We start from the raw sequence: 15,342 nt of genomic DNA on the forward strand, positions 1-15,342 counted from the left end.
ATACACTGCGTCCCTGGTATGGCGAGTCTCCGCGGCACAATCCACTTCTGCATCCTCATCCCCCATCTCTCACTCCTCAAATACGTGGACCCTAAGGCAGCAAGCACTTTCGAGACTCGGAACAAAAATAAAAAAAGAATTGTCAATGAATGAACATAAGTAAACTTGCTTTCTGCTTTTTCCGTGACAGCTGCTCTTCAAGCAAAACACCTCGCGTCTGCATTTCTAAGTCGGACACCTGCCTCCTGCAATTTGCTTACAATATCGTCCGTTTCTTTGACCATAGCAGTGGAGGCAAGTCCGATGAAACGGTGTCGTTTAGCCGAGCACTGGCTACTGTGCACTGCTGCTGATGGCGAATCTGCGGAATTGCCACCGCTATTCTTGGCGATACTCAAGAGTAACAAGTTCAAGCCGGACTCCCGCACAGATTTCTCTTCATTGTTAAGTGTTCAAGCCGGCAGTCAAATTACGACGAAACATTTTGTTCAAGTCCCAAGTGCGTTGGATAGGGCTACCAGGGCAATCAATTCTTCGTTACGGAGCAGATGACGGAGATTTTGCAAATGCTTGCGCGTGATAGCAAGTTCCCAGTCAAAAAGTCTTGTCGGGTCCAATGGGCGTATGAAAGTCGTATCTTGCCTGATTCCTTGCGGCCCAGGCGTGACGCTAATGGCTGGCCAGTCCTTTACGTTAGTGACGCGACCATACTTAAGCAAGGCGCGTCGGAGAGGACATCAATCGATATTTGCAAACGGTTCTTGGCTATCAACAGGGATATTTTGACTGTCGCTGAGCTCAGGGAAATGGTAACCTATGAGGACCGATCAACCCCCTTTGTGGTGTCTAGCGCCGCGATCATCCTCAGAAGCTTGCTCCAGCGACGAGAACGCAAGTCTCTTTGTATCATCGACGAGCATGGTGCGCTGTTCGCATCTGATCTGCTCGTGGTTTTGCAGCAGCTGAAAATACTCAACCATTGGATTGAGTCGGTAGCGGGAGCGCGGGTGGTCTTTCCAGATCGAACCTACTTTATTCACAGGCTGCAGTCTTTTTTCATTTCGATTCGACGGTCCGTGGTCAAGTGTCTGACATCGAGGATGAGGTGTTGAGGATCACGAATTGCGTGTCGCGTGAGCTCGTGAATCTAGCCCAAGAGATCGGAACCGCACCACTTACCTTGCAGAAAGTCAACGAAAGATTGAACCGCCGGCGTCGTGAGTTTATTCGTGTTACCAGAATTCATTACAATTCACTTCCTTCAATCTTTAAGGACATAACCCGTCTGACCCTTGCGGGGATGTTCCTGCCTGGTAAAGGCCGACGCACCGCTACATTTCATTGGAAGTTTCTGGATTTTGGAATAGTGTATCGTGAGAGTGAGGGACCGGTGCTTCACAATTCAATCTGTTCAGCTGCCAAAGCCGCGCTCTTGGGTTTGTACAAGCTATGTTCACTATCTGAGGCTTATCGAAATGGCCTCGCTCTGGACGGTGCACAATTTAAGGACGCCCTCTTCCAGCGGCTTATCCGGAGATGAGACTCAGTGCCCGAGATGATAGACCTTGTCAGAAAAAATGTAGTGGATATACATTTGAGAATTTCAGGATACGAGTTGCTTCAGGAACCACCCAGAAACTTCGGCCAAGATGGCATGGATATATTGATACGTTGCTATGCAGGGTATCCGCGGTTCGACTTTTTCCTTGGATACACATTCTTTCAAGTATCTATCAGCAACTCCACAAAACACGACAGTGATACGGCAAAAATCGGCCTCGCCTTCGAGCGGAAAGGTGGCAAGAATCAAATCGAGGAATACCTGGTTGCGATGTTTGGCGGCGTTCATAAGGCCGATATCAGTCTCAGTTGCAGGGGCGGCAATAACTGCACCAAAACATTTGTCGTTTCAAGAGATGGCCGGGCCTGCCCACAATTCAAGATCGTCTACATCTGCGGCAGACCAGGAGCAACCAATCACTCGAGTAAAGCTCAGGAGTACCTAGGAATCAGACACATATCCCACGAGGAGATCAAGTCCAGGTTCTTTGGTGTTTCCCTGTCGTGATTTACAAATAAAGTTTCAGAATTGCAAAGGAATAGTCTATCTGCCTGGAAGAGAGAGAGCGGGGGAGCGGGGAATGGAATCTGGGCGGAATTCCTGAAATCCTGGAATGCATCAATGGGGGAGACAGTGCCACCAAAAAAAAAAAAAAAAAAAAAAAGACACACTCTCCTCTCCATCGGCGCGCATTGCGTGATTCCTCTCATTGAAGCGCATGTGATTCTTGCGGCTGGGTCTCCACGCTCTCGTCTCTTTATCGGCCAAAGAATCACTGCCTGATTCCTCTCATTGAAATGCATGCACTCCTTGCTGCTGGGCCTTCAGCTAGATAGCTCATTAGTGAATGGGCCCAGAAAAGGACGAGCATTAGTTTGTCCTGACCTGCATGATTAGCATAGCAACTTTGGTGGCAAGGGTTTTAGCTGTGTGGTGTCCCCTCTCCCTCGAACGATAATAAAAAAATTAAAAGATCAAAGTCCATGGCCTCGCTTGTATTGTTTCAGGAGCCGGGCGTAGTGCGTGAGGTGACTCTCTGGTTCCCATGTCGAGTCCTCCCTGGGTATCCGTGTCACTGGATCAGATACTCCATCCGATTGCTGTGGAGCCGGTGATCCAAGATGGCTTCCGCTTCGTATTCCTCCTCGTCGTCAATAATTTCTGGCGGTGGTCGTGCTGGTGCTCGCTGTCCAAGTCGCTCTGGTGAAGGGATGTGTTCTCGGAGTCGATCAACGTATAAGACATCATGGATCTTCATTGCGGGTGGGAGTTCAAGGTGAAAAGAGACTGGTGATCGCTGTTCTAGGCTAAGTGCTTTATTAAAATTATCATTCCCAGGAATGTGTATGGTCTATATGAAGAAATGTGTATGGATTCGACTATCCTGATGAACAGCCATTTCTTGGCTCTTGAACTGGTTCAACTCCAACTTGATCCTTTGGGCAATGGCTGGAGTAAGTCGATGAGCCGTTATGTTGGGATCACTCGAGCGGTCGTATTGCTCTGGTGTCCAGGTTGCATGGATGATTGGTGCGGCAGAGAACTGGATCTGCCTGGCTGACTTTGAGGATGCTGGCGCTGATGATGGTTTAGATACATAAATGCTATTATTGGTAGTATTTCCATTAGCGTTGGACGTGGTCGTGGCGCCTGTTGTATATTGTTGTGGGCGATATGGGAGTGACTGTGGAGATTGGTAGTAAAAGTATCCTGGGAATGGTTCTTGGGGACTGAATTCGTATGGATAGGCTAAGGGCGTGTATAAACCGCACTGAGCTTGGGATGGCAGATGCGGTAGAGAGGCTATAGTAAGGGAGTTTACATACTGCTGGTGCTGTTGATGTCGAAACTGTTCAAAGAGATATTGTTGCTGGGGCGATGGTTGCTGTTGTTGTTGGGCTCGTTGGTACTGCTGCTGCTGAACGTGGTATTGTTGCTGCTGCTGCTGCTGCTGCTGGTAGAGATGCTGGTGTTGGTTGTTGGCCACAGTGGGCCCTGTGAATGGAGAGGTAGCAGTCCTGGGGGTCCTGGGGCAAAGCATTGTGGAGGGGCCCTGACTTTCCATCATTGGGGCGTAATACATCGAGAGTCGGGCGGCTGGAGGAGAAAATGTGAAAGAATCGCATCGGCCATCGTAAGCGCCACTTTCGCTCTCGCTCTGTTGATATGAACTGCTACATTGTGCGGCGAGCAGCTCGTGAAAGGGATATCCTCCCACAGAATGAGAATCACTGCTGACGACAGAGGAGACAAACGATCCCTCTTTTCCCTGAACAGTAGACCATTGGTTTTGCTGAGAGTATTTGGGAGGCAGATTTGATGAACGTTTCTGTGTGAAGTCACTGTTTCCTTGCGACGAGAACGATAATGAAAATATGGTCGAGATGGGCATGACCCCCGGCTTTTGGGGCAGGCCAAGTGTCTCGCAGTCGCGTTGGTGATGATGGATATATGCATGTTGATACTGAGGCCGCTGTTGTTGTTGTTGCTGCTGCTGTTGCTGTTGCTGATAATGCTGTGGTTGTTGCTGTTGCTGATAATGCTGTGGTTGTTGCTGTTGCTGATATTGGTAACATTGCCCCGATGGAAAGGATTCTGTGTATTTAGTACTGTCCCCGGAGGCCGAATGGAGGACCGAGAGGCGCTGCTTCCTCTCCGCAACAGGATAATGTCCCTGTTGACTAGCCTGCCGACCAACAAGGCTACTCTGACGACGATGACGCGTTGGACCCACAACCCTCTCGCCTAGTCGACCATGCTGCTGCTCCTCTGAGGCTCTTCGATTGCTTGAATCTGCGTCCGGAGAAAGGTTGATGGGGGCCTCAGATTGGATTGAACGCTTACTAGTTGCTTGTCTCTGTCGCTGTTCTTGTTGTTGTTGCTGTTGCCGCTGCTGCAGCTCCTGGTGACTTTGATCATATATGCTCGAGCGATTTGATGGGGATTGGTTGGCCGAAGACGATCGCTGATGACGGTGGACCGATGCGGGTCCCGGGGGATCGGTGGACGTAGCGAACGCAGCGGGTATATCAACTAACCCAGCACCGGCAATCGTATTGTTCTTGCTCTTCCGTTTGGTCTGCTTGCCAAAGACGCCGTAAATTTTGGATTTCTTGGTCGGCGTCACGGGTGTAGGAAGAACCGAGGCAAAAGCTGAAGCTCCGGCGGCTCGGGTGGTAATGGTAACAGCTCTATCAGAAATGTCGCTCCTGTGTCCCGGTTGGGGAGGTGGTGTTAACTGCTGCTCCAAAGCCTTGGGCTCGACGTTCTCAGGTATATCGTTGAATGAATGCCTTCTCTGAAATCCCATAATCTGACATCCCGCCACGGCTAAGGGATTCTCTACATTAGGTACGGAGAACGACCGTTGTTGCTTCTTCTTGATGGATTCTGTTGCATTCACGGAGCTCCGGGGACTGAAGAATGACGTGATCATGGCGAAAGAGAGTCGTTTCTTCCCTGTCCAGGTCGGTGTCGAGTCAAGGCCTTGGAGCTTCTCGAACCGCTTCGTCGGACTGGCTTTAGACACGCTAGAGAGGGTTGCTGTCGGCGTGGTTGTAGTAGCTTGACTTTCGAACTTAAACAACGGAAGAGAGTGCTGTGGGCTTGGCATCTCAGGAAGGATAGGTGTTCGTGGCAACATGCTGTGCTTCAATTTTGGTGATCCTGGTGGCGAAGCTTCTGGCGAAGTCGCTGGTGTGCTTAGACCAAACTCTACTTGACCAACCGACATCGTCTCGCCCGAACTCGAGGACGAAACTGAATCACGATGTTGATCGAGCGATGACTCAGGTGGGCAAAAACTGTTGCTAATTGAGGTCATTGAGGTGATATCCTCAAGAAACTGCAATTGTTGATGCTGTTGAAGCAGTATGTCCACGTCAGTAACAGCGGCGACCTCAATCTTATGCTCCTTGGTAGAGAGACCCATGGTGGGTTTGACAAATATCCTACGTATCTTGGAAACCAGCGGTGTTTTCTTACGGACCCCATTGCTCGTTTGTGAAGCTAGAATTGGTGGTAGAGGCTGAAAGTTGACCAAGGGACGGGAAGTCGAAAAAGGTGACAACAATCCATTAGGGAAAGCCGTGGTTGCCATCAGATCTTGATTAGGTTCTTCTGAAGGATTCTGTTGCAAGTGAAAGGAGAGGCAGGGCTCCGGGTCTAACTGCAGCGGATGGATAGATTGCTGATCGCTAGGCATTCTTGAATGGGTTGCAATGGGTTGTACCACACGTTGCTGGAGTTGACAGCCATGTACACTTGCATTCTCAGGGGAGAGGAGGTGTTGATCGAGACCAATCAGCAGGCTGCTGCCGGTGTTTTGACTGGATGGTACAGCAGTAGACAACCATGCTACAAGTTATCCAACGCCCGCATATTAGCACGTAAAGCGATGAACATGGACAGTAGAAAGGGAGGATTGTCAGTTTCATGTGCCACTCCCACTTTTCGTTTGGTTGCGCTCAAAAGGACTCTAGCGGGATAGATCGCACGAGCCTCAAGCGAATCGAATGCAGGCGTAGATGAGGACTCCATGTCATTCAGGAGACCCTGATTTGCAAAGCAAGGATAGACGCCTTGCGATATATCGACAGCCTTCAGTTAGTATCACCCAGCCAGCGGGGAAAACATGCATGGAATGAAGGATAATTGCTCAGGATAAGGCGGATAGGCGATTCGGCTATATTCATTTCAATTCCATTACCTCCGTTATCCTGATCTCTTCCCCCTCTTCCGATGGGTGTTGTTCTGGCCATTGACAAGGGCGTAATGACTGCAATACTGTGGGATGCTGTTGGTACCTCAGGGGTTGTGGATCCCGAATTTGGAGTGGAGGAAGTGGAAGAAAAGGCTGAGAAGGAGAACTGAGCTGAGGTATTGGAGCTGCGTGTATGTGGGTGCCCTGTTGTACTAGAGTCCAATTGGCTGTTCATTAAGGCTGAGAGCGTCTGAAGAGTGTCTTGGGCAAATCCTTGATCCGCTTGACAGCCCTGACGGTCCAAGGGCGTCATAACGTGTGGAAGATGGAGGCGAAGGTGTTGTTGACCTAATTGTATGCGGCTGTTGTTGCTATTGCTTCCGTTGGTGGTAGAAGGAGAATTGGATAAGATGAGGGAGGAATGCGGGAATGCGCTACTGAATGAAACGGATCCACACTCTGAGCTGCTTGGCACTCCAGATTGCACATGAAGGCACAAGGAATCTGAGACTGCACGCGTCAATGGTTTGCTACACAAAGGCTGAATTTCTGGTTTATCTGAGCGGCACAGCAGTTGTTGGAGTGGTGGAGAAGACTCTATGGACTGTAGAGCGAGTGTATCAACCATCAAACGAGTAATTAGAAATTGACAAGGTGTCCAAGATGGAGAACAAAGAGATCAGAATAGGAGTGATGAGGACAGGAAGATAACGGCGAGGGTCTCCTGGATATACTGGAAACCAACAGGCACAAGCAGGAAACGCGCTTTTTTGCCTTTTTCGTTGAGGAGAATTGGATATGTGATGTGTGATAAACGAATTAATGGAGAGGAATTGAACGTAGAATAAGCGTATTAATAAAGAGGAGTTGTCTTAGTGACAATTACATTGCAGGCTGGGTAAAAGAATGGAAAGGAAGAAAGTCGAGGAAGTGGAGCGAAAACAGATTGTCAAAGCTTATCGTCTCAAAGGCAGGGGGATATGTACGCATCCCTCACACTCCGGCCGTGCCTTGGATTATTTCCACACAATAAACCAAAAGCAGCCGGGCGGGAACAGAATTGTGCTGAGGTATTTGAACCACGGATTTCAAGGGGTAACTGTCCACAGATTTGGATTATCGCAAAGGAGAATTTATCCCCTCCCCCCCTCGCAGATTCGCGCTCATTATATATTTCACGTGTATTGACTTTGCATCTGTGCTGCTCCTATATGGCTTCTTCCTCGGCTTGCCTCTTCTTAAATAAGATCCATGACGGGAATCTAGAAAGTGGTTGCCAAGTTGAATGGTTGTCCTTTACCAGCGAAGAACTATATGCGAGATGTTTTGTTATAAATCTCAGGGGGTGAAGACGAGGCGGGAGGAGAGAGGTAGAGGAGAAGTTTGGGCAGACAGTGCAGAACAGAGAATACCTGAGGGACCAATTATTATGCTCTGAAGAGTGCAGTTGGAGTAAGCAAAGCAAGGCCAGCAAAAACATGCAGTCCATTGCGTCCGAAATAGCTGAAGAGAGTAGCGCAAGATCTCGATGGACGGAAAGGCCTGATGAAGTCGAGGACTAGAAAAGAATGTGTATGTGAAGTGAGTGTACTCTTTCCTCATGGATGATGGAGCCATGCCGGCTGTTATCTTATTATCCAGGGGAAGAGATATCCAAGCACAGCACAGCCACCGATGAAGATACCGAAGGACCCCAAGATCGCATACGGGCAGTATGTGGCAGAATAATTTTTTTTATCGGTCAGAACATTCCAAGGTATGCCTAATGAACGCGTCGCGTTTCTACCAATCAGACAGCTGGAAGTAAGTAGGTTTACGATAATTCGCCCCAGAAAAACCCCTAAAAAAAGATCCTGGTGTGCTTGTCATAACGCACCGGGTAGTCTATGCATGCAAGGGTAACCAAGGGGCGGCCTTGTTCTCTCTCCGAGGGACAAGTGTAAGCTCTTCAACCCTTGTGTCAAATCTTGCTATCCATCGATCTTAGTTCCGCCCTGGGAGTAATGAGCAGGGCGCAGAGGAGCGATGCGTGCGGGAGAGGGAATGCCTCACTAAGCCAGCAGCAGTAAGTTGTTTTTGTCCCTTCCTTCGTCCGCGCAGCCCCTTGTTCACCCTGACTGCCCCTTACTGCTGACCCCCGAACCGCGCCTTTTGTCAAATAGTGCCCCTTCTTTTCTTCGCTTCTTCTTGTGTTTCCATCATGCAAAGTCAAATGTTGACACAAGAGTACAAGAGGGCTGCTGCACAACAGTCTATGCCACGCAATAAATAGGGCAATCCTGAAATGAAGCCAGCTCACCGGCGTAAACAAATAAAAGACGGACCATCATAAAACAGGGCACAGTGATTACTGAATGGACAGGCATTCTTAGCCGATAGTCAGTGGCCGATGGTCAATGGCCAGCCCATGAGATTTGAAGCGAGTGCTGTAGACTATTTTTGTAATATAGTTATGGTAGGGCGATATTGGAGTACATATGAACTGACGAGAACACTTACAGCAATGGCCACCACCCCTGAACCCATTGGCCCGACAAGCCGTACCCTTTTCTTCCTCTCCTTTCCCCCCCCTCCCCCCCCCCCCTCTCTCTGCCTCTTTAAACTCTGCCGCCTGTCGATCCCTGTCGCCCCGTTTACCACGGCCATTCCACACGGCAACCATCTGGAGCAAACACAGTTACTGCAACATACCATCCTCACCCGACCCAATATGATTACAACAATTGCTGCCGCGATCCCTAATGGCACCCTCAATCCCCACACACTGCAGCTCACCGAGGACATGATAGCAATGGCCAAAGTAAGGATGAACTCCTGCATCGGAATGGGGCGCGCTGTCAGCATGCTCTCAGCTCTGTTGGCCATATCGCGCTGATACTCTTTTTCTTTTTTCTAATTTAGGCGATAGCCATCTCTGAGGAAGGCATTCAGCTCAGAGAGCTTCTCGTAACTCGCGTGCAGGGTATCCTGAATACAGAGTGGCCAAAAGAGGCCAAGATTGAGTGCTTCGGGTGAGTGATGGATGTCGGAATCCTCATGGGGAATGAATGTCGATTTGAATGGGAACATTGTAAGCGAGCAAGAAAGCCGAGTAAGGGGACTGACTATCATTTCACACAACGCTGATCACTTCTCCTGTGACCGAAACAACCGGTACCTCCCCGATGCTGATGAATTACATTCCGCCTCAGCTCATTTGCATCAGGACTCGCGGCGGATGCTAGCGATCTAGATTTGGTTATTCTGCCCGCATTGCATGATCAGGACCAAGAACTGGGGGCGCCAGGGAGGTTCCAGGACCTGTTTGTCCTCAAAACGTTGTTCCAGCGCTGTAAGTTATACCAGAAACCTCCTTCCTTTCACGTCCTGCCCTGGGTCTAATTGCCTGAGTTCACACTTTTCCCACCGGCGGTTGAGTTTGGCAGGCCTTTAAGCCCTGTGTTTTGCATTATGGACGAGGAATGGTGTATGAAATATGCATGGTCCAACTGCATTCACAACCTTATGCACCTCTATTATCCTATACATAATTGGGAGCAAAAACATGTGTATGTACTGTACAATCCAGCAACTGATAATGCACCCAACCACTGGATTGGTCGACAATATGTACAATAGACAGCATGAAGGATGTGGAGGTCATTCAGGGAGCGCGGGTCCCCATCCTCAAGTTCACGGATCATAAGACTGGCATCAAGGTCGACCTCAATTACGGTCAATACACCGGCCTTTACAACACGCGAATGATCCAGTCCTATGTCCGCATCGATGACCGTGTCCACACATTTCTCATGGTTCTCAAGGCTTTCGTTAAGGCTCGAGGCATCAATGCACCTGAACTGGGATCTTTGAGTAGCTACTGCTACATCCTGATGGCCATTTCGTACTTCCAGACACTGCTTATTCCTGTCCTGCCGACTCTACAAGATCCACATCTCATCCCCCATAATGTGCCCAACCCAGGACCGTATGGGTCAACACGACTGGTCAATGTTGCCTTTACGGATCCTTCTAGGATTCGACCCTGTATCCCGCGGAATAGCATGACACTGGGAGAACTGTTTATTGGATTCCTGGAATACTACGGCAGCAAGTTCGAGTACACGAAGATGTGCGTGAGCATCCGATGCGGAGGTGTCATTCCCAGAGACGAGGCACCATCGAGCTGGTCGAGACATGCATTTGTGGTTGAGGATCCGTTCGTCCTCGACTTTAACGCGGCGGGAGCCAAGCAGGACATGATGAACATCATCCGACATGAGTTCCAAGCAGCAGTGCAGGCGTTGAGGGACGGTCGGGGACTGAGCGCCATCCTCACGACACGGCAGCCCCATCACGTCTGATATCAGGGCTGAGACTTTTACTGGACCATCAAAGAAGCAGCGGCAGCGCAAAATGTCGCGAACACCAAAATAACCATTAGAAACAAATAAAGATCCTAGGCTAATTGTTCAAGGACGTCGGGATGACATGATGCATGTGATCCATCCTCCATGGAGTAACATGAGGCGAGGGCGCGGGGGCGGGGGGGGGGGGGGGTTCAATCTGGGCAGACAAAGCCTTTTTGCTCTAGAGCATTCTAACGATGACAACGCACAGCTCAGTCCGGAATTTCGGCTTCTGAACCAACCAGAAATAATATCGTGACCGTGTACGGGAATATCTTTGCCGCGGCAGAACCGTGGGCCGTTGATTTGACCTTATATTACAATATTTATAATTACAATAATTTTTTTATTTTCTACTACCCAGCAGGATCAGCCATAGTATCCAACATCCTGCACTTCTTGGCTCTAGGGGTCTTAACTAACTCGACGAATACAGGCAACCCTCGATATGAATGGAGCCGGCAGCAGCAAGATACAACAAGAAACAAGGTCGCCATCGTATCCCAGGCAACAGATGCGACCCACAATATGGACGCTCAGGACAAACAGGACTCAGGTGCAGGTCCTGTCCATTGGACAGCCCTGTAAACTCTATTGCGGATATACATTCCCGATGTTAAAATTAGTTTCCTTGGAGGGAGAGAGGGAAATGCTATTATCGCCATATTAGGAACTCGTCTGTGCACACATCCGTCCCTTGACGGAGAAATGGTGCTTCCATCCTCAGGTATATAAACAGCCCCAGATCCCCCTTGTTCATCATCATCACCACCACTATCATCATCATCGACATTGCTTCAGCACACAGAAACCAAATAATAAGCATCTGTCCCTTAATCCGCTTTTCCTTATCCCTCCACACCAGCCTCCTCCCCCCATCTCTTTATCCAATCACCAGTCTTTACAATGGGCGCTCACGAGCAAGCACCCTCGGTCTACTCGTCCGAAACTGCCACTATAGCCGTTCCAAATGAGCACTCTGAAAAGGTTGCCGCCAGTATATCCTCCTCCATCTCTGACGCATCCTCAGCACATGGTAACCTCGATCCCGGTCCACCCCATCCATCTGATGAGGGTGTCGTCACCTTGCCCTTCAAGGAACTCATCATCGTCTTTATCGGCCTGATGCTCGGAGTCTTCTTGTCGTCCCTGGATCAGACCATCGTATCGGTCTGCACAACCAACATTGCAAACGAGTTCCATTCCTTGAGCGAGATCCCATGGGTCGGAACCGCTTACCTCTTGACCTCGACCTCCTTCCAGCCTTTGTAAGTTGTACATCATTTTATGCTCCATTCATTTTTATCCCGATGCACATCCAGTTATTCTAACAACCATTTATCTTCGTCTCCATGTCACTTCCCCCCACAATAGGTACGGTCGCTTCAGCGATATCTTTGGTAGAAAATCAACCTTCCTCTTCGCCATCACTGTCTTCTTGATCGGATCCGCGCTCTGCGGTGCCGCCCAGAGCATGTCTTGGATCATCATCGCCCGCGGTATCGCCGGTATCGGTGCCGGTGGCATCATGTCCATGGTTATGATCATTATCACCGATCTAGTTTCTCTCAGAGACCGTGGCAAGTACCAGGGCATGATCGGCGCCGTTTTCGGTGTCTCTTCCGTGATCGGACCCCTGCTGGGCGGCGTTTTCACCGACAAGGCATCTTGGCGCTGGGCATTTTTCATCAACCTCCCTATCGGCGCCATCACCCTTGTCGCCGTCGTTAAGCTGCTTCACTTACCCCGTACCAAGGGCTCCTTCAAGGACAAGATCAAACGTGTCGACTTTTTGGGTGCCCTCGCTCTGGTCTGCGGGCTGGTGCTTATTCTCTTGCCATTGAACTGGGGTGGAAGCACCTATAAGTGGAACTCGCCCATCGTTATCGGACTCTTCTGTGCGGGTGCCGTCGTTATGCTGATCTTCTGCTTGATCGAGTGGAAGCAGGCTGCGGAGCCGATCATACCGTTCCGCCTGTTCAAATCCCGCACCAACGTCGCCGTCTTCTTGACCAGCCTGTTCCTGGGCATGGGCTTCTTTGGCATCATGTTCTTCATGCCCTTGTTCTTCCAGATCGTCCGCCAAGAATCTGCCACGACCGCTGGACTTGAGATGCTGCCCTTGATCGTCGGTCTTTTGGTCGCAACCATCAGTTCCGGTTTGATGGTCACTAGATGGGGTCAATACCGTCCCTTTATCTGGGTCGGTCTTGCGCTCGCGACTACAGGCACTGGACTGTTGACGCTCCTTCGCGAGGACTCTTCACGTGGAATGGTGATAGGCTTCCTGTTCATCAACGGCCTCGGTATCGGTTTCTCCATGCAGCCTGTGATGCTCGCTATCCAGTCCGCGGTCCCTTCCAGGGATATTGCCGTCGCGACCGCGAATGCGACCTTTTTCCGCACGGTCGGTTCTGTGCTGGGAGTAGCTATCACTGGCACGGTATTCAACAACGCTATCAAAAACAACTTGGCGCCGTTGATCGTCATGAACCCAGAAGTAGGCAGAGTGATCTCGGACTCGTACCTTGCCCCGACGTTTGGACCCGAGATGGAAGCACAGATCTTGCACGCGTACATGATGGCTCTCCGTTCTGGCTTTATCGCCTGTGTTCCCTTTATGGGTCTTGCATGGCTGTGCAGTTTGTTTATCCAGCACAACAAGCTGAGATCATCGCAAGGACCCACTGTCATGGAGTAATGACACTCCAGCTCAATCTGATCATGTAGATAGAATCTCATTCTGTATTATACCCAGACATCATTACAACAATACAACATTCATAATACAATAATAGCATTTCACAAAAATAGCTTTATATTGTGTAAATACATTTCTTTATTACCAAAGGGATATCTATGCAGTTATGTGGATGCGAATGTGGATGTACCAATGACAAAACAAGGAAATATGTTGCGCTCAGAAAGTAACCTTGTTTCCCTTAAACTCCACAATACTCTGGGTCTGTCTTTGAGCGTTGGCGAGCGCAAACCCAGGACGCTGATGACCCTGCAACTTCTTGGTGGGTGCATCTCCAGGCTGACGTCTCTGTCGCTTAGCCTTTTGCTCCGCATTGAACTTCCTCCTCTCTTCTTCCGCTGATGTCGCTGCCGTAGTATCATCGCCGGCGCCATCTCCACCCGTAGTGAGGCCATCCTTGTGTGAGGCTGGGATCTCGCCACGGGACTTTGCCGCATCTGCTTCCTCTGCATCGCGCTTGTGTTTCCTGTACTCCCTGGGATTGCCCTTCAACGTGGCCTCCGCAGAAGCATATTCGATGTTGAGCTTGCGTCCGTCCAAAAAGTGCTTGGCTGGGTTCGTCAGTGCTGTTGTCGCTGATTCCGGATTCATGTAATCGATATAGGCGAATCTATGAAGGAACGAACAACAAAAAAATAAAAAAAACTTGTCAGGAGCATGCCTCATATACATCTTTCTAACAATTTAGTTGCTTGCCTCTAAACAATCCAGTTAGCTGTGTCCCTTACCCTTTGCATTTACCAGAATCCTCAAAGGTCGCCAGGCGCACTTTACGAATCTCTCCACAATCCTCAAACAGCTTATGCAAGGACTCCCTCGTGGTCTGGAACGACAGGTTGCCGATGAAGAGCGTAGGTGAGACCGCATGCTTCTGCTTCATGGACTTTTCTTGAACGGCGGCCTTCGACAGCGCGGGACGGCCCTCAAAAGACTTGCTTGACTTGATCAGTACTTTGCGCCCATCCAGTTCTGACTCTGACAACTTGATAGCGTTGGCCTGTGCCTCGGCTGAGGCGAAATCAACGTATGCGAACCCCTTGTTGCCCTTCTTGTTGTATCCTGATCCTGTGGGCATGTTCAAGCGTGTGATCTCGGCGCCGACGTTTCTGAAAAAGTGTCGCATAGCCTTTTCGGTCGTCAGGAAGGAGAGGTTACCGATCCAGATTCCAAACTCACCCTTGCGTCCAGGCCCTTCCTTCTTCTCCTTTTTCTTCTTGTCCTTCTTGTTCTTCTTCTCAGAGTCGCTACCTTCATCCTCATCCTCATCTTCATTCTCGGGCGCCTCTGCTTCGTCGTCCTCGCCCTCGCCAGCCTTCTTTTTGGATTTTTTCTTCTTATTCTTCTTTCTCTTGGACTTTGGTGGTGGTTGTGTATCGGGGTCGTCGGACTCGTCTGATGAAGAGTCTGATGATGATGAATCTGAATTTAGTTCTACTGGTTTTGCCTTCTTCGATTTGGTGGACTTGGTCTTCTTCGTTGGAACCTCATCCGCGTCCTCGTCCGCATCCCTGTCACTGCTCTCGTCATCCGATGGCGCCCGTTTCCTCTTCTTGGTATCCTTAGTTGATTTCTTTTCCTTCTTCGCCGCCTTTTCCACCTTTGCTTTTTCTTCCTTTTCCTGCTTCTTCAGCATTTTCTATATTTGTGAATCGCATCATTGCTATGTTAGGATAGTGATGCTCAAAGAAGAAAAAAAGAAAACCCCATGATAAATTCAAATGGCTCTGATATAGCAAGCTAAGCTGATATACCTTCTCTTTCTTTTCGTCTTTGACCACTGGAGCATTGCTGTGCCAGGTCATAAAATCATAGGGCTCATCCGCTACGTCCATGGTGGTGAGTTGTTGAGATGGTCGTTGAGAGCTGATGCAATGAAAGTGGGGAGGCAGCTTCAAAAAAAAAAAAAAAGAAAGAAATCGTAAACATGCCT

General features: G+C 49.5%; 5 protein-coding genes across 5 annotated transcripts; 3 read left to right on the forward strand and 2 right to left on the reverse strand.

The window, feature by feature from the left end:
• Positions 1-548: 548 nt before the first annotated feature.
• BC939DRAFT_499161 (uncharacterized protein) lies at positions 549-2,068 on the forward strand (the record flags this gene model as incomplete). The annotated part of the gene is made up of 3 exons (XM_051559912.1): positions 549-950; positions 1,043-1,313; positions 1,683-2,068. 3 exons carry the CDS (start codon positions 549-551, stop codon positions 2,066-2,068), a joined length of 1,059 nt encoding a protein of 352 aa, XP_051416702.1.
• Positions 2,069-2,860: 792 nt separating this feature from the next.
• BC939DRAFT_223544 (uncharacterized protein) lies at positions 2,861-7,067 on the reverse strand. The gene is made up of 2 exons (XM_051550801.1): positions 6,270-7,067; positions 2,861-5,917 (listed from the first exon to the last, which is right to left on the reverse strand). The coding sequence occupies exons 1-2, from the start codon at positions 6,889-6,891 to the stop codon at positions 2,913-2,915; spliced, it is 3,627 nt and encodes a 1,208-aa protein (XP_051416703.1). The 5' UTR covers positions 6,892-7,067; the 3' UTR covers positions 2,861-2,912.
• Positions 7,068-8,845: 1,778 nt separating this feature from the next.
• On the forward strand, positions 8,846-10,720 carry BC939DRAFT_437955 (uncharacterized protein). The gene is made up of 4 exons (XM_051553768.1): positions 8,846-9,063; positions 9,165-9,274; positions 9,455-9,594; positions 9,882-10,720. Exons 1-4 carry the CDS (start codon positions 8,974-8,976, stop codon positions 10,604-10,606), a joined length of 1,065 nt encoding a protein of 354 aa, XP_051416704.1. The 5' UTR covers positions 8,846-8,973; the 3' UTR covers positions 10,607-10,720.
• A 641-nt stretch (positions 10,721-11,361) lies between these two features.
• Positions 11,362-13,502, forward strand: BC939DRAFT_437956 (major facilitator superfamily domain-containing protein). The gene is made up of 2 exons (XM_051553769.1): positions 11,362-11,919; positions 12,026-13,502. The coding sequence occupies exons 1-2, from the start codon at positions 11,558-11,560 to the stop codon at positions 13,350-13,352; spliced, it is 1,689 nt and encodes a 562-aa protein (XP_051416705.1). The 5' UTR covers positions 11,362-11,557; the 3' UTR covers positions 13,353-13,502.
• On the reverse strand, positions 13,484-15,294 carry BC939DRAFT_437959 (uncharacterized protein). The gene is made up of 4 exons (XM_051553770.1): positions 15,164-15,294; positions 14,141-15,048; positions 13,769-14,022; positions 13,484-13,674 (listed from the first exon to the last, which is right to left on the reverse strand). Exons 1-4 carry the CDS (start codon positions 15,242-15,244, stop codon positions 13,517-13,519), a joined length of 1,401 nt encoding a protein of 466 aa, XP_051416706.1. The 5' UTR covers positions 15,245-15,294; the 3' UTR covers positions 13,484-13,516.
• Between the last annotated feature and the right edge of the window lie 48 nt (positions 15,295-15,342).

Source organism: Gamsiella multidivaricata, assembly GCF_025024155.1.
Source record: "Gamsiella multidivaricata strain RSA 2152 chromosome Unknown BC939scaffold_5, whole genome shotgun sequence".
Lineage (NCBI taxonomy): Eukaryota > Fungi > Mortierellomycota > Mortierellomycetes > Mortierellales > Mortierellaceae > Gamsiella > Gamsiella multidivaricata.

Bases quoted from the DNA above. Each gene is read 5' to 3' on its own strand.
- BC939DRAFT_223544 (XM_051550801.1), bottom strand. From the start codon at position 6,891: ATGGTTGATACACTCGCTCTACAGTCCATAGAGTCTTCTCCACCACTC. The intron at 5,918-6,269 runs GTAATGGAATTG...GATAACTTGTAG, and splicing joins AAGAGATCAGGATAACGGAG to CATGGTTGTCTACTGCTGTA.
- BC939DRAFT_437955 (XM_051553768.1), top strand. From the start codon at position 8,974: ATGATTACAACAATTGCTGCCGCGATCCCTAATGGCACCCTCAATCCC. The intron at 9,275-9,454 runs GTGAGTGATGGA...ATTCCGCCTCAG, and splicing joins GCCAAGATTGAGTGCTTCGG to CTCATTTGCATCAGGACTCG. The intron at 9,595-9,881 runs GTAAGTTATACC...TATGTACAATAG, and splicing joins CAAAACGTTGTTCCAGCGCT to ACAGCATGAAGGATGTGGAG.
- BC939DRAFT_437956 (XM_051553769.1), top strand. From the start codon at position 11,558: ATGGGCGCTCACGAGCAAGCACCCTCGGTCTACTCGTCCGAAACTGCC. The intron at 11,920-12,025 runs GTAAGTTGTACA...CCCCCACAATAG, and splicing joins TCGACCTCCTTCCAGCCTTT to GTACGGTCGCTTCAGCGATA.
- BC939DRAFT_437959 (XM_051553770.1), bottom strand. From the start codon at position 15,244: ATGGACGTAGCGGATGAGCCCTATGATTTTATGACCTGGCACAGCAAT. The intron at 15,049-15,163 runs GTATATCAGCTT...TCACAAATATAG, and splicing joins AAGACGAAAAGAAAGAGAAG to AAAATGCTGAAGAAGCAGGA. The intron at 14,023-14,140 runs GTAAGGGACACA...GTTCCTTCATAG, and splicing joins GATTCTGGTAAATGCAAAGG to ATTCGCCTATATCGATTACA.